We start from the raw sequence: 25,815 nt of genomic DNA, 5'->3' as shown, positions 1-25,815 counted from the left end.
GGCAAACACGAGTGCCTCTTTCTCGACTCAGCGGTTTATATCAAAATCACAAGATGACCAATGCTAATATTTGCACCAGAATAAAAGTCTATCAAATCAAATTAATATTTCATCTATACAGGATTGTGGTGTTTGTACAGTTGACTTACTAATACTTGAGTGTTTTACCGACATCCTTCCTACCGACCTGTGCGTCCATCCCTGCAGCCAGTGTGGCAAAAAAGTAAATTAAAGTACTCCATCAGCCAAACAACACCTGGGTGCATTGAACATCTCAGATTGATTTTTGTTTAACAGTGTGTGAAGAGGGCGGATTGTCACTTTAACGACAATAATATTTCATCTGAATTGAGAGCAACCTTAATGAACAAACCAAATGGATGTAAAAATCGTCTGAAGGCCTGTAGTAATTGCACCAACTTCATGTTAAATACTGAGTAAAGCACTTTAATAGCACAATATTATTGTCTACACGTATGTACTTAGAAGCCACACTCAGGTAATCTCTTTCTGCTGTGTCATGGTGAGAAAGCGTTTTTGAAGTCGAGTTGTATCATTGTTGTTCGTGGTGACTTCCTGTTTATGCCATGGTGCAAACAGATGCTCATTTTAAATTGCCCTAAAGGTTTAATTTAATATAATTTATACCAGAGGCAGATTTAACAGGGAGGGACTTGCCATTATGTACACAGGGGAGGCGTCAACTGAAATGCTTCTCATTCACTTTGAATGGAGCAGCGTCAAGTATTGCCCAACTGCACTGTGGGTCCTTGGCATGCAGCTGAATAATGTTTATCTTTCCAAGTGTCAGTCAGTCAAAACACGTACTTGCACACAGGCACACAGTATATATATATAGTCCGTCCAAAGTAGTTAAAAAACATAACAAAATGCACATAACAAAATAATAACAATCTAGTTCACCAGGTAGAAAAACTCAAACATCTAATGCATATAAATAGTTTTAGCCATTTGAATAAATAATGTTGATTCAAGTGACTAAATGTACAAAATCAAGGACAAAAAGCAGTTTTAAATCAGTTCTTAGTACTGTAATTGTCAAAACCCTTAAAACATATTAAAATGAGCATTAAATGTCTGGTAAATGCCCTGGTATAAGCAGACTATGAGGTGCATGCTTGAGTGGATTTGGCCAAAAGAATATATCCATTGAAATCAAACATGTTCTTCAGTATGGTATCCTCTTTATATTTGTTTTCCTTCATTTCCAGCAAATGTAAAAGGAAATACAGTATGTGTGTATTGTTAATGTTCAAGCCACAGTGTAACATGTATGATTGTTGCTTTGGTATTTTACTGGAATGTGTATGTTTTAGTATGTGAACATGACCCTACAGGCTATTTACAAAATATGCAAATCATGAGATATGTTGTGGATTTGGGGCTTTACATTTCATTAATTATTTGAACTTCTTATTTCTCTTGCAGAATATTTTTTTAGTGATAATAATTTTCACAATTATGTATTTGCTCAGTTATAAATATTCCATAGCTGCAATTTTACATCAAGATGGTGTTTTAACAAATGAAATGTAAAGTCTGCCCTACATTGTCAATGTTTGTGAAATTCCAGTCCTATTCTGACTTTTCTCTCTCCCTCTTTGATTTACAGCTTTGCATAAACCCAGATGCCTCCCCTCCCTCTTGACGAGCGCATAGTGGTCATTCAGCGCCCCAAAAACTTAACCCTGTGTGAGAGTTCCCCACAAACCATCCAGCATCATTCCTCTCAAATATCAGCTTCTGTCAATGGACAAGTCAACCACCCTCCTCATCTCCACTCTTCACAGTCCCATTTCTCTTCACCCTCCTGTAAGTCACTGACTCTGGAATGCAAGCGCAGATCTTTGCGTGTGCAGAAATCCAAAGGCGACCAGCCTGTCATCCCAGCGGGTGCGAGACACAACCCCAGTCACTGCCATAGCAATGGAACAGTAACGCTTGACCCACGGCTGCCCTCCCACACGCATACAATTGATATCAGGGTGAGTGTGGACAAAAGAGGACGCGAGGGAGGAGCCAGTAACTCATTAGGGCGCAGCGGGAGTGTAAAAGGTGGCAGAGGGAAATGCACCTTCACACAGTTGGATCAAGGACAATGCAAGCAAAAGACTGGAACCACAGAGAGACCAGGTGGCGCTGAATACAAGTCACAGCGAAGTCGTCAGCTGTCGACTTTCCCCGGAGGGGTCCTACAATTCGTACCCGCTCAGGCTCAGCAGCATCAGCTCAGGAGTGAAAAGGAGAAGGAAAACACAAAGTTTCATACCAGAAGTGACCAAGAATTTCCCTCTCTAGGTCACAAGAAGAATTCCAAACTGGGAACTGTTCATCAAAGCCATAATAGTAACAGCCTGCCCTACCACCGCAACTCTGTCCCTGTGCCCCATGCTGCCATCTTAAATTCAAACTACCCCACATCCCCTCCCTCCCAGTCTACCCATGCCCCAATTTCCTTTCAGCAACTCAGCCAGCCACAGCCATCCCGCCCCAGGGATCACCGCCCCCACATTCTTCGTGGTCTTCCACTCTCCCCCTGCTCTTCCCATGCCGGAGGCTTCCCCAGCCCTGACCACACCTGTACCATTGACTGCACCCATCCATTCAGTTGTGGCTGCTGGAGGTTGGTAAGATGCAGAGGGTGTAAGGCAAACTCTGCCAGCTGCCAGGGAGGTGGAGGAAGCTCTTCCACCTCATTTTCTGGTGTTCATAATGTTGGAGGATTGAAGAAAGGAGGCAAGGAAATGGGCCTGAGAAATCTAGGTGGGTGTCTCTCCACTGCCTCGACCTCCAACACCTCCTCTTCTAATAGCACTGTGTCTGACTGCCGAGCAAATCTATTCAAACCTGTCCGCTGCACCTCCTGCTCCAGTGAGGCCAGAAACTTTGAGAGTCCTGCCGTCCTTCGCAAAAAACTGGTTGGGGGATGTCTGCCCTGTACCCCTTTGTCCTCTTCAGCTCCTCTCCGGGCAATTCAGAGCTGTGTCACAGGATGCAACCCCAAATCCTCTCAGACTGGTAGTTCCACCTGCAGTTACTGCAGCAGTGACCCCATAGTTGTCACATATAACCCTCGTCGAGGAAAACCTCCAGGAAGAGGCTTTGGAGCGGCTCAGTCAATGGGTATGTTCCAAGCCGACGATGATGACTACAGTGTGCGTACGATCTGGCCTGAAGAACTAGCCAAGAAGATGACCCATTCTAAAGCCCTAAGGAATCACTGTGCTGGGGTGGGAACTGGGGTAGGAAGGCCCAATCCAAGCCAGGCCCAAAATGTCAGTAACGGAACAGGCCTTGTCCTCTTGGACTGTCAAAACCTCCAATATGCACAGGCTCAGCTCACAGATCATGCTGGCCGGCGGCGGTTGCAGCAAGGAAGAATGGCTGCCCTTGATTTTATGGGTAGTAGGTCAGGACCTAGGTATGATGAAGGCCAGAACTCACTGAAGAGACTTTTGAATAAAGGAGAAGATGGAGGAATGGATGATGATTCAGAGCAAGATGAAGATGCAGCATATCCTCCTCGGTCCCCTTCTCCCCACTCTGCATCCCCGCCATCACCTGTGTCCTTTTCACCTCCACCATCTGCCCCCAGCACACTCATCAAACCAAAACCTTGGCAAAGAGACAGGGAGGGAGGACACTCTTTGCCCACAGCTCAGTCTCTGCACCTTGCCCTGAACTCCCTGAACCGAGAGCAAGAAGAGGAGAAGAGCAGAAGTAAGAATATCTTTTAAAGTCACGTGCAAGTAGTAAAAAGCAAAGATGTGTTGAGAATGTAAAAGGATATCATCTTTGAACTGTAATGCAGTCTCTAGCATGCATCTGCTCGCTACTATTCTGAGCGGATTCCATTTAATGTGAAGCCACTGCAAACATTTAGCTTCTTTACTTATAGCCAACAAATACTGCTAATTAGCATAGCAACAATTTAAAGTGTAACATTTCATCATAATGCAGACAACGTCTTTCTCTTTGTCCTGTCTTCTTCCAGTGCACCTTTCTTTGCCACTTTCCTCGTCCTTGCCTGCATCTCTATCTGATGAGAGTGTGATGACTCCTGACGCAGAGAACGCTGTGATCAGCCCCATCCTGCCATTCCTGTTTCTGGGGAATGAAAGAGATGCTCAAGACCTGGACCTGCTGCTGCGCCTCAACATTGGCTACGTGGTCAACGTGACCACACACCTTCCCCTCTACCATGTCAACTCTGGACTGCGCTACAAAAGGCTGCCGGCCACCGACAACAGCAAGCAAAACCTTCGACAGTACTTTGAGGAGGTTTTTGAATTCATTGGTGAGATTTTAATTCTCATATATGCTTGTATTTGCTAGTGTGTGGATAGGGTGGTTTTAGTACATGATTAGTTGATCAGAGACTTACAGTGGGTTCACACATGTGGATACAAAGACCTGGTCTTAGCATTTATCTTGGCAGATATAATCACACATGTGGCACTGCACTCAAGATGCACTGCGAATGCACATTACAGCCACTAAGACCACACTTGGTGTGGGATTGTAACTGACAATCCTTGTCGTTTACGTAAGGGGTTAAACATTTGTTCCAAAAACAGTTCCATTGGCCATATTGCACTGCAGCTTTATCGTCATGCTCACAGGAGTCACAACAGCTGTAAGTGAGTATACTGGGCTGTGGCCAAAACAGGGAGACTGCATGATTTTACTCACAGACAAGATGCTCACTGATGAGGTAACTAAAGCAGCACTCTAGACTTGCTCAGCAGCTGTCACTTCCCTGGGTTATGCTTGACAAAACTTGATAAAACTCTTTCAGGACATTAGCACTGCTAAATCAACTTACGGCACTCCTATTCTAGTTACACCAGGGGTGTCAAAGCCACATACAGCACAATTTGATCTCAAGTGGGCCGTACCAGTAAAATAATAGCATAATAACATGAGAACAATTTTCCCTTTGTTTTACATTTAATGAAGTATCTTTTTTAAAAAAAAAAAAAAAAAAACATATTATGAACAACCTGAAGTTTCCTGAGAAAAATAAGTGCAATTTCAACAATATTATGCCTAAGTTAACAACACATAAAACATTTAGCCACAGATATCTGGAACTGAAAAATATAATTTTCACAAATCCATTCTGGGGGCTGGATTGGACCCACTGGCGGGCCAGTTCTTGCCCGCAGACCATACGTTTGACACCCCTGTACTAAACTATCACAACTATGTTGTGAAAGTATATTTCACAATTTCAACAGTTACATGTTACAGTGTGAACAAAACTTCATCAAGGGCTACAATGAAGGACCCGCTACATAGCAGACGTCCTATGATCCACAACAATTTCATAATGAACCAAGGGGATTTTTACACTTTTCAGTGTTTCCCATAGATTGATTTTCTAGTTGAGTTCCTATATTTGTGCCCACTACCTCAATATTAAAGTGATAGACCAGGGTTTTTTTAAGTTAAGTTTTAAGACATGGATGCTAGCATGGACACCAGGAAAAAGGTTTTAACCACTTAGCAAAAGGCTCACCTAATAATATTAACACCCACATACGATATCTATACGAAAAATATGATTTATCACATTAGACGGCCTTTTTCTGTCGCGAAACAGAAGTTTGTGTCACTTTGTTAACCGCTCACTCCCTGTACTAGTGTCCATAGACAAAATTGGTGATTTTACCTCACAGCACACAGGAGTTATTGATCCACTGCTGAATCCATCAGTAAGTTCACATGAGTTGCTTTGTAACTTTGGTGTTTGAAATCCTTTGTTCAGATTTACCTAAGTGACTCACACACAAACAGGGTGTTATCTGTTATGTGTTGATTAATGTCACTGTAAATATGCTGGAATTGGCAAATTTCCTAAATTACATCAGGCAACACCAGGTAAGTTTTGAACAGGTAATAAGGCAGGTAACATAAAACCCATTTTTGCACAGGACATGGCAGTTGGCACCAGATGAGAGAGTGTGTTATGCATGAGAGAATGACTGGTTTATTTTCAACCAGTGTTTGGGTTTTGGGGGTTTTTATTTATGGGTGTTTAAATGTGAGCCTCTGTTCTGTTTTTGTCCACAGAGGAGGCATATCAGAGTGGACAGGGAGTGTTGGTACACTGCCAAGCCGGTGTGTCCCGTTCTGCAACCGTCGTTATCGCCTACCTTATGAAGCACACCCTCATGACAATGACAGATGCCTACAAATATGTGCGGAGCCGTCGCCCCGTGGTTTCTCCAAATCTAAACTTTATGGGCCAGCTTTTGGAGTTTGAGAGGGACCTCAACTCTGGGGTGACTCCTCGTATCCTGATGCCTAAACTTAACGGTGTAGAGACACAGGTGTGAGAAAGGTCAGTGGGTGCCGGTTTACCGCAAAGTCTGTGGTGGCATTAATGAGCACGAAAGAGAGAGTGGCACACTTTAGTAGAGAGACTCAATAAGAACTACGACAGGAAAACGATGGCGTGTTTGGCAGTTTATGCACTTTTAACCCTGTGACACATGACACAAAAGACTCTTAGACCGTCATCCTATACTGTTTATAAGATAATGTGCCAATATTTCGTATAGCTCTAACCTCACTCTTCTTTTCTTATTTTTTTCCTGATGTCTCCTCATTTTTGTTCCTGTCATTTACATTCACAGCCACAGTTGAGAAAAATACTTGCCATTAATAACAAAAGCATGCAGAACATGAACACAGACATGGAGAGGGTTCATTGGTATTGTCTATTTATCATCAATCACCTGTAGCACCCAGACGGCATACAGCTGGTTCACCCCCTCCATGATAGCAAATGTGACATTTTTATCAGTTGCTACCATTTTAGGTAGCTTGCGTTGATGTGTGTCCAATGTTTCAAGCAAATTTTGTTTTGATTATTTACACAATAATAATAGTGATTTGAAAATTTGTGATTGTTAGCTGGGTCAGACTCACAATTGGCCTGTGTAAGACTCTGTAACCAGGATACTTTGGCTTTTTGTGCAGCCTGTATGCATGATCCATCTTCATATACAGGCCATTTCAGCACATAGTACTTCCCTTCCCACCTGCCAAATGTATTTATCACCAAATGATTTGTCACAAGAACGACAAGAACTTTTTACACGGACCTCAGTCACCGTCTTCAATCATAATTCTTCAATTTGGGTTGTTTTCCTGCTTAAAACTGTGCAATAGAACAGCAGCATAGTCTAGTATGGATGGGAGCAGTATTTTACTGATCATGAGAATGCCTTAGGATGGTTTTATTTCAGTTAAAGATTCTGTATATTGGCATCGAAGCACGTTCACGTGTCTGAAATAATACAGCGCACACAGTGCGTTGAAACCACAAAACCAACAGACTTTCTTTTAATATACGATACTATAATTTTTCCTAACGTGCTTTAAGAAACCAGACCATCTCCAACTGTGCACTATTTATTTTATGGTTAATTCATGAAGAGGATGCATTATTTGTATCAATTTCTGTGATGTAAAAACTTGTGAAATATTCAGCATGAAAACAGACCAATTACGGTGCGCAGTCAGATATTTTTTTTTTAACTTTCAGCAGCACATGGTAGTTTGGTTGATAGGGAATGACAGTAACAGCAAATAATACCTTTGTTCACCTTTCAGGTGAAAGGAATTGTATGAAAGTGTAAGCTTTTATTTTTGACCTTTTCATGACGAATCTTGGCTGGTTTCTGTTATTTTAACGAATGCAAAGGGACTATTATTTAATGTGTGCATGGCTTCCAGTCCCATAATTACCCTTAAAGCGGAATCTATTTTTCATTACTTTAATGCCTTTGAGAAGAAATCAGAGAACTCACATTGTTAGTATTGGTCATGTTTATTCCTTATCTGATGAGGTGAAATCAGATTAAGATTAGTTTGCCTTACTAAATTGTGCCCCTCATGACTATGCTTTTTTTTATTATTATTATTGTGAAGGCTTTGATTTAATTACAGAAGCTTCCTTCTTTCACTGTGAACCTAAACCCTTATACTGTTAAGATTCAAGCCCAAGTCAACTTGCACAATTAATCTTCCATGTTCCGTTTGATTTATGTAGCAACAACGCATCCCATATTAATTACAGTGTAATATACAAAGTTAGCCAACAACGGTGAGCGACAATGTGATACAAACCGCAGTATGACAAGTATCAGAGCTTTCATATAATATCATTGAGTTCATTTTAAGACAACAACCAGTGAAAGGTTTTCTAATCTGTTCACTACACATGGTATTATCTGTACCGTACACATTTTTGATAGCAAGCTGTACATAGTTTTGCACAAAACACTTTTATAGAATCAATTGTAGGCAGGATAATTTGGCATGATGGATTATTAATTCCATACAGTATTAACCGTTCAGCATCATGTAAATCGTAAGTGTTTACAGCCTCACAACTTAATCTGCAGCATCACATGAGGCTTTTTGACGAATCACAGGACAGTTCAGAGCGAGTGTAACACTAACTATTGGTTGTTCCATTGCACATGCGTTGCATATAGGTTCCTTTTCATGGACAGATTGCTACTCCAGCGCGTGTGTTAAAAAAAACTGCCTATGCTGCAAAGAAACCCTTAAAATATGTCAAATCTGACATTAAACTAAAAAAACACACATTTTTTTCAGAGATGGAGAGATTGCCTCTGATTATCTGCTGTATATGAAACGAGTGCATCTGTCTGTGCTCATCTGATTAGGAGCTCAGAAGAGACAACCGCAATCCCACAATCTGACACTCAATTAATCATTTTACAAAATACAACAACTTCCTGAAACCAAAATGCCTTCAATTCAGCCTTGTGTGGTTTGCTTCTCTGGTTTTCATATATATCTGTGTTTGCTTTGTTTTCTTTCTTTTTTTTTTTCTTTTTACAATTATTTTATATAACGGGAAGTTTGAGCAGAACCTTCCAGCTCCACGGTTATATAACGGATCATCAGCTGTGCTCTGTGCAGCAAACGTGGGTCAACAAAAACCATATTCCTGTTTTTACCTCTCTCCTGCACTTCAGCTGGAGAGACATCAACCAAACATGCTGTTCACGCCTCCAGTCTCTCCAGCTCGGCTCGACGTGGGTGTATAGTGTTGCCCTGTGAAGAGGGCGCCTGTTGCTACAGAAATTTTTTTTTTATATACAGACTCTATATGCAAAATGGCTGTCGAAGCAATGTCTTTAATTCCACACTCTATGGACTTCCAGCGTTGACCTCAGATGTTTGTACTGGAGAAACACATGGAAGGAAATCGAAGGGCCAGAGTCTCTGTGAGCGTCAGTGTGTGCTCAAATCCTTTCTTTGTGTTTTTGCACTTGACCAGAGGAACATTGTTACTGTGTGTATGATACTTTTTTTTTTTTATAAGCATGGTGAAAATCTGTGTATTACTTAAGCCTGATTTATAGTCCGTCACTCGATACTTTTGATTATTTCCGCTCCACAAAAATTGTATATTAACCTGTTTATGAATTTGCGATGATTTTATTCATTTATGCTCCGGAGAAGGGTTTTGAGTAAAGTTTTATTTCGTTTCCAGAAAATGCTTAGGTTTAAGAAATCTGTTTAAAAAGCCACCTAATGTCGAGTTAACACAACACTCTCTGTGTTTCTCAGTTAATGGTGTTAGATCACATGTCCCGCACACAGGAAGTGATTGGTTCATGTCAAGACAGATGGAGGCAACAGCAACATTGCGGTAGTAAAGCGAGACAACTGTAAACACAAAGATGCGCCCTCAAAAAGTGAATAATAAAATAAAAAATAAAATGTATACACACAAACGCTCTCTCAGTCCGGCCTGATGATATTACTTCAAATAATTCAGAATAACAACATCAACACTACTGCAACTTTAAACTAAGACATCCTCAAACAGTCAAGAAAATTCTGCAGGTGCGCAATATGCAAGGAAAAGTGTGGAGCGACACCATTTTCCATCCATCTCTGTCATTTCACACAGGTTTCACGTGCTGCGCGACGAAGTATAAGTCAGGCTTTATTTGATGAAAATTAAATATTCCTGTTTGTATTTTATTGCTCCTTTTTTTTTTTTTTTAAACATGTGTAATTTCCTGTACCAAATACTGCATTCAAGGTTGTTGATGCATAGGAGTGAAGACGATGATGATGATAGAAAAAAAAGCAGATCACCTTCCTTTTTCTAAAGGGGGTAAGAACTCTTCAGGTTTGACTGTCGTAAAACTGTGCCGTTTCACCCCCCGCTGTCCTGATTCCTCCAGAAATTTCGAAAGCTCTCGTTATCTAACCTGTAACCCTCGCTCAGTAGTGATATTTTCATATTGTAGTCACTGTTTCCTTGTATTTAGACAATGTTTTTACCTTCATGTTGCTGACTATAATCTTCATGACTCCTCGAGGTGCACTGTGACTAATACGATGCTGCTATATCACAAGGACTTTGATTTTCTTTGCATCACATTTTTGCAGATGCAAAAGTGGCGACTGTCGCTAAAGGTTAGGACGCTCCAGTTCCGCCCAAGCTTCGTGGTGCCACGTCAGTATTAATCTCAGTGACTGTACATACTGTGGGATCTGTAACAGTGCCTGTTGGTCTTCCTTATACGAGCACGGTAGAAAGCGCTGTGAGAGTAAAATGTAGCGGTGAAATATTTTTTCAGTGAAAAACTCCCATGTCATTAGTCACTGTGTTTGAACTGTCATGCTGATTTTTGACAAACTTCTGTCTAAGCTTGGTGGTAGTTTTTTTTTTTTAATGTCTGCCCTTTAGTGACAGTATATTGGAAAAATGTCAGTTTAGAATCAGTCTATCCAAAAATACGGTCACTGTGAATCAAAACCATAAATATCGCAATTGATATTTTTAACAAGATGCATATTTGTATCACTGTTACTATGTGAGTCCAAATGTGTACACTGCAGTAACATTTAGTGTTTTATTTTACATCAGAGTAAGTTCAAATGCAAGTATTGTATGTGTATTATTTTTGCAATTTCTAGGTGACAAAATTGACATTGATGGTCAAATCCCTGTGAGTCCTGTAATAACCCCATGAGATTCCATTGTTTTTTGGGTTGTTTTGTTGAAAGATATTTGAAGGATATTGTGATATGTTGTCATATTCTGTGGTTCAGACACTTGTAGCACACACAGGATTGATCATATCAATGAGTCCAAATTTCTTGTTTTAGACATACACACAATTTGTGTTTCTCATGGGTTCTATACATGAATTCAGCGGAGCCTGACGGTCATGGACCACGGTTGTTTTTAATTTCACGTTCTTGAAGCAACAATTCGCCAGGAATTCTTTAATGTGATCAAGGAAATGGCTAAATGTACAATAATACTAGCTGTTACTGTGTCCCTCATACAAAGATATAGAATGATGAATTACGGGCCATTTGCCTTTCACTTTGCCTGAAGTCAACTGCACCTACAGTTGGTACGACTGAATTTGCTAACCATTATTCTGGGGCTCATTATGTTCCTTTTAGAATTTGAAATAGAGCTCAGACGTGTAAGTCCAAATACTGCATTTATAAATCATCTTGTAGCACAACAACAATATGCAAAAAGTCAAAAAGTGGAGTTCTACTGTACTCTTCACATAATCTGTAGCAAATATGGTCCGTTTCAACACACAATTATGGAGGAATGAGGTCTGAATGTTTGTGGTTTACAGTGTGTGTGTGTGTGTGTGTGTAAAGAACTGATCATTGGTTTACATGTGACCATAAGTTGATGGCACGACGTCAAAACTCCTGTCCAGGCACAACACATTCACACTAGCTGCATAAAGATCTCTAAAAAAAAATCAAAGTCTTCAAAGCTGAAGTGCTCTGTGGACAGCCCGCTGCCTGTGTGGGTGACAACTCCACGATCAGTTTTGTTCCTGTGTAAGTGATTCTCGTCTTCTCCTCTGTTTATAGCTGAACATGATAATGTATGCAGTACAAAACCTGATGGCTGAATTGTGTTGAAGTTGTTGTACATGTTCATTTCTAGTAAATACACTGGAACTGGCTCTTTTCATTAAAAACAAACAAACAAACTGAGAAATAATAATAATCATCATCATCATGTGTGGGAGCATTTTTGTGAAAGCAATGATCGCGATGGACTTAACCTCAGCTTAGCAGCCGATCACCAGCACTCTGTGGCTCTTCGGAAACTATCGAGCAGTTACATTACGGCTGATACAAATGGCCAGTTGTGATTGATGATTCAGATGATCAACCACGCCAGAGCTGCTGTGCTTATTGTTACATAACAGCCTGTTTGGAATTCACTGCTGTGCTGTGGAGCAGCCAGAGGGCGGCTCGATCGCAGAGAGATTTAATACAAACTCAGTATCTGACTGGCATGAGCAGTGTGGGGCAGCAGTGCACCAGCTGTACAGTTTACTATGAAAATGAGGAATTCACTTTGATTCTTCAGCCTGAAAATAAAAAAAAGTTTATTCTTTTTAAAAGTCAAGGGTGCAACATTTAGGAGGGTTTATGGGCAGGGATTAAATTTACTCCCCCATAAGTATGTTTGTATAAATGTAGAATTTTTTCAATGATTTTGTGTGGGAAATACCTCCAATGCACCAAAAATCTGTATATTTGTCCAAAGCAAACATTTAACTCAGACTTTTTTTAGTGAGCTGAGAAGATTGAGCCGTTTCCCATCATGCTGTGGCAGTAATTAAGTTCAGCTCATTTACAGACCATTAATGAAGTTAAAAAAGACAGTCCAGACTTAATCCATTGTAACGTTTGTAATATAATACGTGATTTAACATCGAACTGAGCTCATAAAAGTTATTTGCTTGCTGTATGCGGCATTTACCGCTTTGAATTGGAAGGACATCATAATAAAAAAAAAAATAGAACTTTTACGATATCTGTAAAACAACATTAATAGTTTCACACATTTTACTTCTGCATCACCAAACCTTTTACACTTTCAGCTGCTCCACTGCCATTATGGCTGCCTACAGTGTATTAAATGAATTGCTGGAGCCACCCACACTAATTACAACTAAGCATAACCTGCTGAGATGAAAGAGAAGCTCTTGGGAACCATCTGGTGATTATTTCAGACACAGCCCTCGCAGTCATGTTACAGTCGGTGGCTGCTGTCACTTCTTTTTCAGAGTTTGTGCCAGGAAGCACTCATAAAAACGGTTCTAAAAAAGATACTAAATCATGATTTGGAGTCACATTTATATTAAAATTGGCACGACTCAGAGACAATACATACTTGTCATTCTTCTGGGGCCTTTCCCTGCGGACCAGAGCTGCATGACTGCGCTAGAAGGGACGTCCTCAAAGTCATCTGGTGGATGAATGGAAAAAACACAATCAGACAAGAGGGAAACTTTAACATGTCTATTTAATGTTTTGTTTGATACAGAGTTGAATTACACAATTAATTACACAATTATTTATTCATCTTTAATTGGTTCCGTCTTCTTTCTCCTCCTTTCTGCCCTGCTCTGTCCCCTCCATAGACCATAAGGCCGCTCTTTTGGCTTCTCCCTCTCTAGGGGTCACCACATATTTGTGATCCGCATATTTGATTTGGCAGAGATTTTTACACCAGATGCCCTTCCTGATGCAACCCTCCCATTTATCTGGGCTTGGGACTGGCGCTGGATGTGGCCTCCATTACATGTCCAGTTAATAATGAGCAATGGGGATTGGGTACCTTGCTCGGGGGTGCCCCAGCCCTTGACCTGGTGGGGACTCGAAGCAGACTCAACCCTTCGGTTACAAGCCGAGTTCCCATTCCACTGGGCTAATAGAAAGGTTACTGCTAGTTGCAACAAAAACAAATATTTGTGTATAGGTGTGGGAGAAGCCATTTCTATGTGCACAGCAGCAGCAGCAGCAGCAGTATCCACCATATATAAATCATCCTTATCCTTAGAGGAACCTGGGGCAGTTAAATCAGCTGAGTCATTACACACAGAAGACAACAACAACAACAACACAGTGTAAAAGCCCAGTAACCATGATGACTCAAAGGACACTTACTGGTCAGGACCCCAGCCTTTCGCTTGCCAGAGGTGGATGTAAGGGACGGACTGGGACGAAGACCAGAGCATAGGATGAGGCCTGAGCACCAGCATAAGTTGGAGATGCTCTGGATCCAGCACAAATCATTTTTTAATTCTACCATTTAGTCTCTTTGTACAGAATTTAATTTCTATTTTATTGCACCAATTATTTTATGATGTTCTAGTTCATTTTATACTGAATATTGAATATCATTTGTGCTGTTTTAAACTGAATCAGATCCAGACATTTTCAGATATTATAGTATTTCATGGATTTATATGTGCCAGATGTGATAATATCGTCTCCTGTCGGCCTCCTTGCCTGCATAACGCATGATGCATCCTTGTTGCTGGAAGGTCTGTCCCCTGTACTGACCACACTGCACATACTGTACATCGGCCCCGTCTGCCTGAATAATAATAATATTGATACATCAACACCTTACGATAATAAAAGCATGCGTTAAAAGTACATCGAATGCAAAATATATACATCCATAATCAACACACATAGGATCAATATAACCCCATATACATGTACAGTAATATCAAGTTTTATGTATATACATGTCATGTACATATACACACAAATACACACCTGGTCTGCTGCCTCCAGCAGAAGGGGCTGTCTGGTGTTAGTCCGCAGCACTGGTACAAAACAAAATAAGAAGATATAAGAAGACATGCACATTATTAAATTACAGCCTGTATGTGAAAACACACAAGACAAGTCCTCCATTTTTTTAAATTAAAACTTGCACAGTATAAGCATAGGATGATGTGAAATCACTGATTTTTATCTGTTCTTTGAACCTTGGTGCAGGAGAGTGAATGGTTTACAAACGTCAGTGTACAGATGGAAAAGTCTGCATGGCATGATAAAGCTGTAAAGATATTTCTTGAATCATCAATCACGTGTCCTTAACTGGAGGCATGTGACATACATTACCAGGAAATGTTCAAGTTTGCTCAGTTTGTTACATTGCTATGTACATTTTCAATGTCTTATTCTTCTTTGGCGTTTAACAGCAGCTTGCATCCATGATGTTGCATTACTGCCATCTGCTGGTGAAACTCCTACACTACCCAGTGCATCATTTCTTTCTTCTCATTGCCTGTCCTTCATTTATTTCCTGTTCTTCTCTGTCCTCCTGTCTTCCTCAAAATTTAAATGTAATATTGAATTAATTACAAGTCTTTTGCAAGATATATTTTGAGCTTCTTAGGTTTTTAACCATTCATTAGTTACATGTAATACATTTTACATGCTTATGTTAAAATAGGTTTGGTGTATGTAATATTTACCTCAAATGAAGCTGACAGTTGTTACAAGTGTCTTCCTACATCTTGATGTGCCTGTGTCATCATCCAGCAGATGGAGTCCTTCAACTGTAGCCATAGGACTCATTTGCAGTACATCAAAAAACAGTTATTTCTTAACATAACGACACATACAGTATATACATATATACATATATATACGTATATATATATATATATATATATACTGTATATATACATATAAGTTATAATAAACAAACATCCATAACGAAGTAAAAATGACATGTATAAACTATTCTTGTTATTTGCTTCAAATAACAAACTTGCCACCAAAATTTACATTCAATAATTAATTGTATTGTGTGATTTATTTGTATTTTTGTCCATGTTTATTCAGCTTAAATTATTAAAAAATAATTTTCAAAAACATGCATACATTCCATCAAATAGTGCTGTATTCTCAGTATTACTGCCATATCATATTTTGGTTTTGGTAATTTCTCCTTTTTTCTGTGCGCCGGTGAAACGTCGTACGGCAAGCGCAAGGGAACATTTAGCGGGACTGCGAAACACCGTCCTCGTTACCAGAGATAGTACATGTATAGATTGGTTGTCGCAGACAAAAAATGGGAAGGGAGCGACCGTATAGCGCTACTGAAGTCAAAGAATCACTAGCTAGCTAAGTAGCTTAGCAAAAATGGCGTCGGACAGTTTTCGGCACCCCTAGGAGCTTGTTGCTGGTGACCAGTCTTTCTCTTCTTGTTTGTCACAACTGTGACGTATGAATACGATAAGCTGCAATGTACAAATCAAGAGGAACTGTTTTTTTTTTTTTACGTAGCGTAAGATAGATATGTGTTTGTAGCTATTGTGCTAAGCTAATTTGTATCTGTGGATGATGTTTCCTCCACATAGTCTTTGGTTTGGGAGCATCATTAAGCCTGTCTACTGAAAATAATAATAATTAAAAAATACATCATACAGTGACATTTCAGCATTTCCATCAACATAGAGGAAAGCTGAGGTCCCTTTTCATGTGTAGTAAATTCATACTTATGTGTAACATCTGGTCGATATTTCCCAATTTTAAATTGTGATGTAAACCACTAAACCAGACTGCAGCAGACAGTCCCCATAGCAACAGAGGAGGAGGATGGGCATCACAAAAGGCACATAGACAAACACTACTTCAGGATTATAGAGTTCATATCCCATGCTGTATATTGTTTTTAGCACACAAAAAACACACAGACCATCTTGCTATATGTTGGGGTTTGCAACCAGAGAGATTGGTTGGTTCTAATTTCATATAAGAGCAGAAGTGGTATGATCCACCCTCCTAAGACCATCATCATCAATTGCCCCCCCTCGGTCTGGCAGATACCACTTACTACCGAGGGGGTGAGCCCTTCCATCCACCAACATCTATTGCTCCTTGTGGCAGAATTGCAGTGCACTGGACTGTACAGAGCAGGGGAGCATCCAGGCTGTTGTCTGTGAGGGGTGGGGTCCGGCTACACTACCACCAAACACAAGCTCACAGAGGGACACAGAGAGGCAGAAAAAGAGAGAGAGAAGAGGGGGGAAGATTGCACCTGAAGAGGAATAAAACGGGTAAGGAGAAAAAGGGGAAGGATGGAGGGAGAAAAAGGCAATGGGGGAAAGGGGGGATTTAAATGTTGATATGATTGTTTGTCTCATTTCCACAATTGATTTCACAGAATTCTTTTTTCCTTCTGTGGCAGATTTGTTGTCAGTCATATGCAGATTTCATACAGGTCTGTGTGTTTGCAGTGTTTATGTCACGCCACAGTGGATTTCTGTTTGGTTATTCTGGCTTGCAGTGGGAGAAGCTGCTGGGCCATGGTGACTAAACCTGACCGTTTGGCCCAGTTCACGTGTCTTTGACAAGTTAATTTGTTTTTGTGACCAGATATGATGACATAATGTAGCAGCTGGGCCAATTCTATGACACAATATCGACTGACATTAATACTTTGTTATCGGGGTTCAACTGGTTTCTTATATACGTAATAACACTACATAAATAGGTTTGTCTTAAGACTCTTTCACATATAGTTCATTTCATCACCTGAAATAGTTACATAAAAAGGTCATTTTGAAATCAGTATTGCAACCTTTAGACATTAGGTATAGATTTGAACTGTGTGACATATCAAGATCAATTATCCCAGGGGACAAGGTGAGAAGGAATCTTATTCAGCTAAAATTGAAAAAAAAAATAAGAATTACTTGATTTTCCCTCTGGTTCAAATCCATAAACGTGGCTGTGTTTGTGGCCAGGATGAAAGGAGACACCCCAGTGAACAGCACAATGAGCGTCGGCCAAGCCAGGAAATTGGTGGAGCAACTGAAGATAGAGGCGAGTTTCTGCAGGATAAAGGTAAGACAACCTCAAACCTCACATTCACATGTCAGTCATGATACAGCAACACTAGTGTCCAGATATAATATACAGTTTACTGAAAGAAAACGGAACTTTACCTGTAATTTACGCTCTAGGAGATACAATGGCCTGAATGACTGAGAACCTTTACAGACAGTACACTGAAAGGAGAAGAATACAAACCTCACCCAGACTGGTGTGCAGATATAGAAGGGCACCAGTGACCTTCTCAGATGCTCTTTAAGTCAATGCTTCACTCTGGAAGGTTTCCAAATGGTATTGGTTTCAATTATGTTCCAAATGACTTCAATCACAACCTTGTAGAGGCTCCTTAAAAAGAGCAATACAACAGCACGAAAGTCAAGCAAAGGACAGATCCTGTAGTCAAGTTTTCCTTTATGACAGTGGTCAGCAACTTGCAGCCTGTGAGCCAAAACTGGCATTAATATCCGGCCTGGTAGATGAATTCAAAAATGTATTTGTTTTTTTTTATTATTATAATCATTGTTTGCGTTTCTTCTTTTTTACTGAGTGAAAGACCTTCTCTTTTTTCCAAATACTAGTAAGAGTCTGTGGCAAATTCAAGGGACTTCTTTAAACCCAGACATCTTTTAAAGTTGTAATTTTTGTACAATATTTTTTGCCTGATGAAGATGTTTTGGCCCAGTATTGCTAAGAAAAATAAATGTATTTGCCGACCCCTGCTTTATGACATGGATACGAGTAGCTGAGCAAGAAATAGCTTGTTTCTGAACTGTATTTTAAGCTGATCAGTTTATTAAATCCCAGTGTATAACATATATTGGACATATTTACCCATTAAATATGAAGCTAAAAATCATTTCAAAATATAAAAATGTGGCGCATCGATGATCACAGCAAGCATTTAGCCAGTGGACTTCATGTGTGTTTGCAGAAGTGATGAAATTTAACAGATCTCTTGAATGCATCTTGAAGCTGCTCCTTTCACCTTAACATGCTGCAGGTCCTGCAGAAGTGATACAATTTACCACGGTCTGTGAATGCATCTGATTGGCTGCCTTGGAATGTTTTGTTTTTAACCAAAAGTAGACATCTTGACTCTTGTAAAATATATATATATACATATATACATACATGTTTTACAAGAGTCATATGGTGAGACATATGCAGAGCCCTTTCAGTTTCGCATCTTCACATTAATGGCATTTAAACTAGTGAAACAGCCAGACTTTTATTTTGAAGGAATGGTCAAAATCACTGGATTGATATCGGAAAAAGTAAAAGGGAAAATCTAATATTATCTAAAACCCCTAAATTTCATATAAATGGTTTGCTAGGCACAAACATGGTAACAAGATAGGCTGTTTACTTCTTCAATATAAGAGCAGAATATTCATGATACAGTTGGAATATTACGTTTTTTTAACGGCCGGTTATGGTTTGGTGGAAAAACGCAAGGTATATTTATGTGTATAGCACATTCCATACCCAAGGGCACCTCAATGGGCTTTACATAAAACCAAAATAATGCTTAAAATCACAAGCATATGAGAAAAGAAATGTTTTACGATGGCATGATCTAAAAAATATTCATATTTGGTGCTGATTTCAGTTCCAGTTTAGTTCAATATCAGTTACTGTACATCTGGCTAAGTCAGACTCCCACTCTGAATCTGTTTAGTAAACAATAATAGTATTGATACATCAACACCTTACATAAAAATACATAAAAAAGAAAGTTAAAAGTAGACATCGAGAACTTTCTTTCCTCAGAGCTCCGTCTTTTGGTGGAATAAAATCATTTGGAAAAAAAACAAAACAAATGCTTTAACACAATGTTTGGTTTTAAGTGCAATGAACTAATGCTTAAAAAAAGTCAAATATGCTCATCCTACCCTGCAGGTATCAAAGGCAGCAGCTGACCTGATGGCGTACTGCGACGCACACTCCTGTGACGATCCCCTGATCACCCCTGTGCCCACCTCAGAGAACCCCTTCAGGGAGAAGAAGTTCTTCTGCGCTCTGCTTTGAGACTCATCAGGGATTGTTGCGGTTTAAAAGTACAGCTGTACAGTATGTACATGAATGTACAGTGTGTACACGTACTTCCATTTGAAATAAGACATCGATGTACTATAGTAACCTTGCATAAAAGCTGCCGATGTACAGTCCATGAACATGTACAAAAATGGGTTGAACTGAATTATTTATCTGATAAAATTAGAGGTGAAGGTCTGCATTAGAACTTGACATTTATTCAATAAAAAAAGTAATATCTAGACCCAAAACTACTATAGAATTAGAAAAAAAAAGTCACCTGGTTGAAAACATGTACATCTCTCATGCTCATACACATCACAGGTAACTGCCAAAAACAACAGAGCATCAAATGTCTTTTTAACAGCCTCCACCAGTCATATGTTCTCATGTTTGGATTCTGCAGCATTTGAAACTTTTTGCCTTGACGTTCAATTTCCCACATTAGGTCTATGATGGGTGACGGTGGTGCTACACGTCTCAGATGCTGCTCTGATAAATTCTCGTCCATAAAATCCGTCCGTACAAGACCGTTTTATTTTGGTGAATAAAAGCACACAGAGGTAAAAACACACCTTTTTCATCAGGATGGATATGCTTAAGTAAAAGTCTAAATACCAAATGCCCCCCCCCCCCCATCAGCATTTAGATTAGCTTCCATAGTTACAACCCATCTGTAAAAAGATTGCTTGGCAGTTACTTGTATCCAAGACTATTTATGAGTGGATTATAAAGACATAAACAATTCTTTTCAAGGTCTTACTAAGATTTTAGCAGGTTTGCTCATTTCTATACTGTTGCTACAGTGTGAATGTGAACGTGTATGTGTGTGTGTACGCATAGGTGCTACTGTGAAAATGAAGCAACAATTCTGTGCATCAGATCAGTCATTACGTTTTTATAGTTTAACAGCAAACCGACCCAAATTATAAAAAAAAAGGGCAACAATTGAGGCCATTAAAGCAGAATCAGTTACCACGTTTGTCACATCACAAATGTCAACAATTTTCTAAAGAATGACAGTGCCAGGTGTACATCATGCAAACTGATCATGACTGAGCAGAGTGGGCTTGACTGGTTTGTAAAAAAATAAAAGAACTGACTGATGGTCTTTCCCTCTCCCTGTGAAATGAGGGCAGATGAGACCAAGTTGGCAGTTTGCATTTCAGCTAAAAGGTTTTACTTTCTCCATCCACAGGTGAACCATGTAAAACCAAGCATTCAAATAAAACCTCCTGTCAGAATTTCTTCCTCTAGTTTGTGAAATTATTTGATATAAACAAAACCTTAAATGAAGTACATTCTATCGTACAAGTACAGCAAATAAAGGCTTAAAATAATAAAGTACTCAAATCTTTACTAACTGATGCATCGTTTTGTTTTTTAAATTAGATGATGCCCATGATTTTGCACAGCAGCCATTTTGACAGGTCACAGAAGGAAAACCACAGGTGTCTATAATCAAATGAAGGATGGCTGTGTTCTCAGCTTCAGGGTGCATGCTGGTTCACCGTCACATTGTCCTGACTGACAAACTGAACAAAGCCACTGTTATCTACATGGTCCATAATGTGTGTTTTTGCTGCTAAAACATGGCAAAATGGGTGCTGTGCAAAGAATATTTTCACGTTTTCATGGCAGTCACATCTATCTGGATCGATCTCTTATATTTCATGCAATTCATTAGAGCTAGTTTAATAGACATACTCATTGTAAAGGTTGGAGTCTCATCAGTAACAGACAGCGTTTTGAGTTTGTTCCATTGACATCTTTTATTAAAACATTTCCATTTCTAACCGATGTGTGAAGTTTGGCCAAAGTGACCGTTTTGCTTCCTTAGTGGTCGCATCCAAATTTAAAATGGCAAAATATTATAAAAAGCCACCTGCATATATCTAGTTTTCTTAAATGAGTCACATACAGTACTAAACAAACTGACAATACAACACTTCATGAGATAATTTAAACATTGGTAGATTACCATGACATGTTTAAAAATATATAGCCTGCATTTACTTTTCAAAGGCTTTAAAAACAATATGGGGAAATAAGGCCAAGGCTTAGAAGACGAGCGTCAGTCTGGAACGAGTTCACATTACACAGGGAAAATAAGTGAACCAAAACGTGTTATATTTTCCCTGAAGATGAAACAGAACAAACGGGATCCCAGTGTATGACAAGCTCTGCAAAAAATGTTAACCTTTAACAGAAAGTATATGCATAATTTGAAAAATCTTGCGCAGGGAGAATATTAGGAATATGAGCAGTTCTCGTCACAGTAGACCAACATGAGTCTGCATTTAGGTTTCCTAGTTTACAGCTACATGTGACAGATCAAGAAAAAACACGCTGACTTCAATAAACCCTAGTGTGTACAGTGTCCATTCATATATCCTGTGCATCTTAAATGTATCAAGATAACTGAAGAGGTAACGTTCAGTTTGAAGTAGAAAACGACTGCTTTATAGGAAGGCGTCACACCATTCTTTAAGACAGCCATAGCAGTCACCTTGTTGTTTCACATTTGCCCCACACGTGTCTTTGATCCAGTCCCGGAAAAGCTCCTCATCTTTCTTTAGCACCAGAAACTGCCCAAGGACAACGTACGCCTGTGGAGACGCACACAAAAACACAACTGAAAATTTAAATATGGGACATGAAATTCCGATATTTTTGCATGAGGTACTGACACAAAGGCATGACAAAGCGAATAGTGCATCCCCCAGCCAGCTGAAAACGTGGACACTCAATGAAAAAATGGCAGCCAGCTGACATTATACGGTACATGCACAGCTCAACTGTTTACAGAATCACTCAGTACTTCTTGCATGACCAGAGTGCAGACTGAACTGAAATATGGCGTAAGGGGTACACCAGACTCATCTGTTAAATGTTGAGATTTGACATTTCCTTGCTATATGTTGGAGATCAACGTGGGATTTTCAAGTCTTTTAATTGATCTACAGTTCAGCATTGTTCAGCTTGATACTTGTGTCAGACGTTGCGCTCATGACTATTCAAGAATCCAGTGCTCTGATCAGTCTGTCCACGTCACAGATAGTATCAGCTCAGATCGCCGCCCCCCCCCCTCCACTAGTTCAACGTTCAAACGTCTGGTTATGTTTCACAAGAACTCCCGTTTAGCTGATAGAGACATTTCCTCCAGACAGACACTCCTAAAGGCACCACAGTACTCTCACAACACATTTTAAAGGGTTGTTAACCTTTTACATTTATTTATGAGTTAGGCAAATCAGTCCTAGACCGAGTGTACTTCCGTGTCTTACATACTTGTTAAATGTCCATTGTACTTGAGACAAGTTGGCAAAACTGCATAGAGTGATTAAAATCTGTTCCGAAAGGGGGAGTTTTTTGGATTGTTTAGCTCTGTTGCTCGGTTATACTATCTTTTCTTCAGGGGATATGTTTTTATACTTTCTTGCAGACTGTTATATTTGATTCAGAGATTGTTGTTCATCTGTCCTAATATTAGGGCTGTAACGATACACCAAACCCACGATTCGATTCGTATCACGATTTTTGACCAACAATTTCGATTTGTATCACGTTTTTACTTTCTGGGGGGGGGGGGGGGGCGTTATTTTTTAATTAAATAACGTTTGAAAAACCTTTATAGACTGTACACCAAAGAACAAGACTAACTATGCAAATTATTAATATAAATAGCCATAAATAGCCAAAGCTATAACACTTCTGTTTTCTTTGTAACAAAATACTGTTGAAAAACAAACAGAACTAAACTCCACTGTGGAGATGATTCGAGCATGTTGAAAATTCTTCTTCAATCAAGTTCTCTACATTTACAAAGTAAATTAAATGGCTACTGTTTCACACTGAGGTAACTGAGGCTTACTGCCTGTGCTGCAAACCACAAATCAAGTAAGTAAACATTAAACAAATAAACAACTTCTTTCTCTTAAGAAAACCGAACTCGTTGTGGAGTTGATTTAAGGGAGTTGAACTTTTGCAGGCAGGCGTCACATGATTCATTGGATCTGAACAGGAGAGATAACTCTGGGAGTTGGAAGGGGTGTGTCGCGATTCTGCCTTATCACACCGCGACACAGGATCGTGGATCTGAGTGTCGCGATTTCTGTTTCATATTGCATATTGTTACAGCCCTACCTAATATGTTTTTAAAATGGCTTCTTTAGCTAGGTTTTTATTACATAATATCAATGACCATAACACCTGGTAAATACTCCACACTACAAAAACTAACACTAATGAAAACTAAAACTAAGCATTTACAAAGAATATAAGCTGATGAAAACTTGCAAACCCACTCTAAAACTAACTCATTTTAAAAACAAAAAGTCAAAACTAAATAGAAACTAACACATGAAAAATCCAAAACTATCATAACATTGTGCGATACACAATGTGTTACCAAAGGGAAAAAATTTGAGTAAAAATTAATTCTAAATATTACAAAATGTTAGCAGCAATTTGTTATTTTCCCCTATTTTTCCAGACAATGCTGCAAAGGTAGCTGTAATGATAACAAATGATGGACAGAGAATATTCACTTTGTCTAAATGCATACATACACATACTAAAAATAAATAAATGTCACCTTGTCAAATCCTTTCTCCGCCAGTCTTTTGCCAAGGACTTCTCCAATGCCTGCAAGAGCCATCACAGGCTTCTCACCCATGGGCTCAGCCACAAAGTCTTTGTGTTTTTGAGACGTCGACGACATGGCTGCTCTGAGGGCTGTCACAGACCAACGACCACTGAAACATAACACAAAATATTAAATGGTAAATAAATGCATTATTTTAACATACAATAATAGCTTCCAGGTTGCGACTGCTTTATTAAGTATTAAATCTAGTCTTCGCTCTGATTGGCTAAAGCTTTATTAGCTCCAGAAGCTAAAACCAGTTAAGGTTTCACTACTGTATCATAGAAACCGAAAGTCCCAACAGAGCGGGCGTTACAGTGGAGATATCGACACTAGAGCTGAAACGATTAATCGATTATTATTAGATTACTAAATTAATCGACAACTATTTTGATAATCGAATAATCGGTTTGAAGCTTTTTCATGATTAAACAATATTTCGGCTTGTTTAAGATTCTTAAATGTGAGAATTTTCTTCATTTCTTTGCTCTGGATAACAAAGAATTCATTAAAACGCAATGATTTTTGTCTGCTGACAAAACAAGATATTTGAGATCATCATTTCCTAAGGTTTTCTGATATTCTGAACACCAAACGATTAATCGAGAAAATAATCGACAGATTAATCGATTATGAAAATAATTGTTGGTTAACATAACCACATCTCTACTGTAAATTGTTGACATAGTAACCGAATACTTATCAAGGCGATTCACTCCTATTGCACTCTATACGCGCCCAAGGCATTTCAGTGCGAACACCTTTAGCACAACGAGCGAACATCCGCTAGCTTGAAAGTATGTTTCCCTTTTAATAGTCACTGCTTTACTATTTTTAAGACTTTACGTGGTGTTCAATAACCATCGCCATGATACAACCTATGAAGTCAGCATCGTGAAGAGTAGTAACGGCTCACGTCTGAGCGCCTTCCAGTTAACTTGAAGCTAACATAGCTTCAGCGTTAGCTTGCTATTTTTTGCCTTAAATAGCCAATTCGTAGTTTCACTTTAAATTAATCTTGCAGCGCGTTTACGCTGAAGACACCAAGTATCTTACTCAGTATGAAATTACCTTAAAATGTCTTAAAACCGCTGACGAGCGTCGTAGAAGATCCGTGGCGTGTGCTAAGCTTTCTGTTTCTATTCAAGCACCGGCGGCGACCACAATGCAATGCGCCGGCTTCCGGCGCAATGACGTCACCTAGGGACGTGAGCTTTTGAATTTCGGCTTTGTACACGTCATTACGCTTTGACTTTGTGACAGCAATAAAAGATAAATAATAAAGTTCTTAAATAGAATAAAATAATAACATAAAAGTGATAAACCCAACAGTATGTGTCTGCAGTACCGGAGCCACGTGTGTCCTTCCCCTCTCATTTTAACCAGAAAGAGCCACCAAAGGCAGT

General features: G+C 39.4%; 2 protein-coding genes and 1 long non-coding RNA gene across 3 annotated transcripts in view; 1 reads left to right on the top strand and 2 right to left on the bottom strand.

The window, feature by feature from the left end:
* Positions 1-21,120, top strand: part of si:dkey-175m17.7 (uncharacterized) — a 33,785-nt gene extending 12,665 nt beyond the window's left edge. The window contains exons 3-7 of the mRNA XM_058627869.1: positions 1,634-3,741; positions 4,016-4,318; positions 6,097-6,358; positions 17,640-17,739; positions 19,627-21,120. Of these exons, the coding sequence (XP_058483852.1) occupies positions 1,650-3,741; positions 4,016-4,318; positions 6,097-6,358; positions 17,640-17,739; positions 19,627-19,755 (2,886 nt within the window). The 5' untranslated portion in view covers positions 1,634-1,649 and the 3' untranslated portion in view covers positions 19,756-21,120. The remainder of the gene's footprint in view (positions 1-1,633; positions 3,742-4,015; positions 4,319-6,096; positions 6,359-17,639; positions 17,740-19,626) is intronic.
* LOC131458261 (uncharacterized) lies at positions 13,275-15,462 on the bottom strand. The gene is made up of 3 exons (XR_009240075.1): positions 15,360-15,462; positions 14,653-14,702; positions 13,275-13,330 (listed from the first exon to the last, which is right to left on the bottom strand). It is a non-coding gene; the product is annotated as an uncharacterized LOC131458261 (long non-coding RNA).
* A 387-nt stretch (positions 21,121-21,507) lies between the features above and the next one.
* banf1 (BAF nuclear assembly factor 1) lies at positions 21,508-25,610 on the bottom strand. The gene is made up of 3 exons (XM_058627178.1): positions 25,481-25,610; positions 24,359-24,518; positions 21,508-22,370 (listed from the first exon to the last, which is right to left on the bottom strand). Exons 2-3 carry the CDS (start codon positions 24,482-24,484, stop codon positions 22,224-22,226), a joined length of 273 nt encoding a protein of 90 aa, XP_058483161.1. The 5' UTR covers positions 24,485-24,518; positions 25,481-25,610; the 3' UTR covers positions 21,508-22,223.
* Between the last annotated feature and the right edge of the window lie 205 nt (positions 25,611-25,815).

Source organism: Solea solea, chromosome 4 (genome assembly GCF_958295425.1).
Source record: "Solea solea chromosome 4, fSolSol10.1, whole genome shotgun sequence".
NCBI lineage: Eukaryota > Metazoa > Chordata > Actinopteri > Pleuronectiformes > Soleidae > Solea > Solea solea.
The sequence above is the reverse complement of the archived record's forward strand: the minus strand, read 5'-3'. Positions and strand labels throughout refer to the sequence as shown.

Bases quoted from the DNA above. Each gene is read 5' to 3' on its own strand.
- banf1 (XM_058627178.1), bottom strand. From the start codon at position 24,484: ATGTCGTCGACGTCTCAAAAACACAAAGACTTTGTGGCTGAGCCCATG. The intron at 22,371-24,358 runs GTGACATTTATT...GCGTCTCCACAG, and splicing joins CGGAGAAAGGATTTGACAAG to GCGTACGTTGTCCTTGGGCA.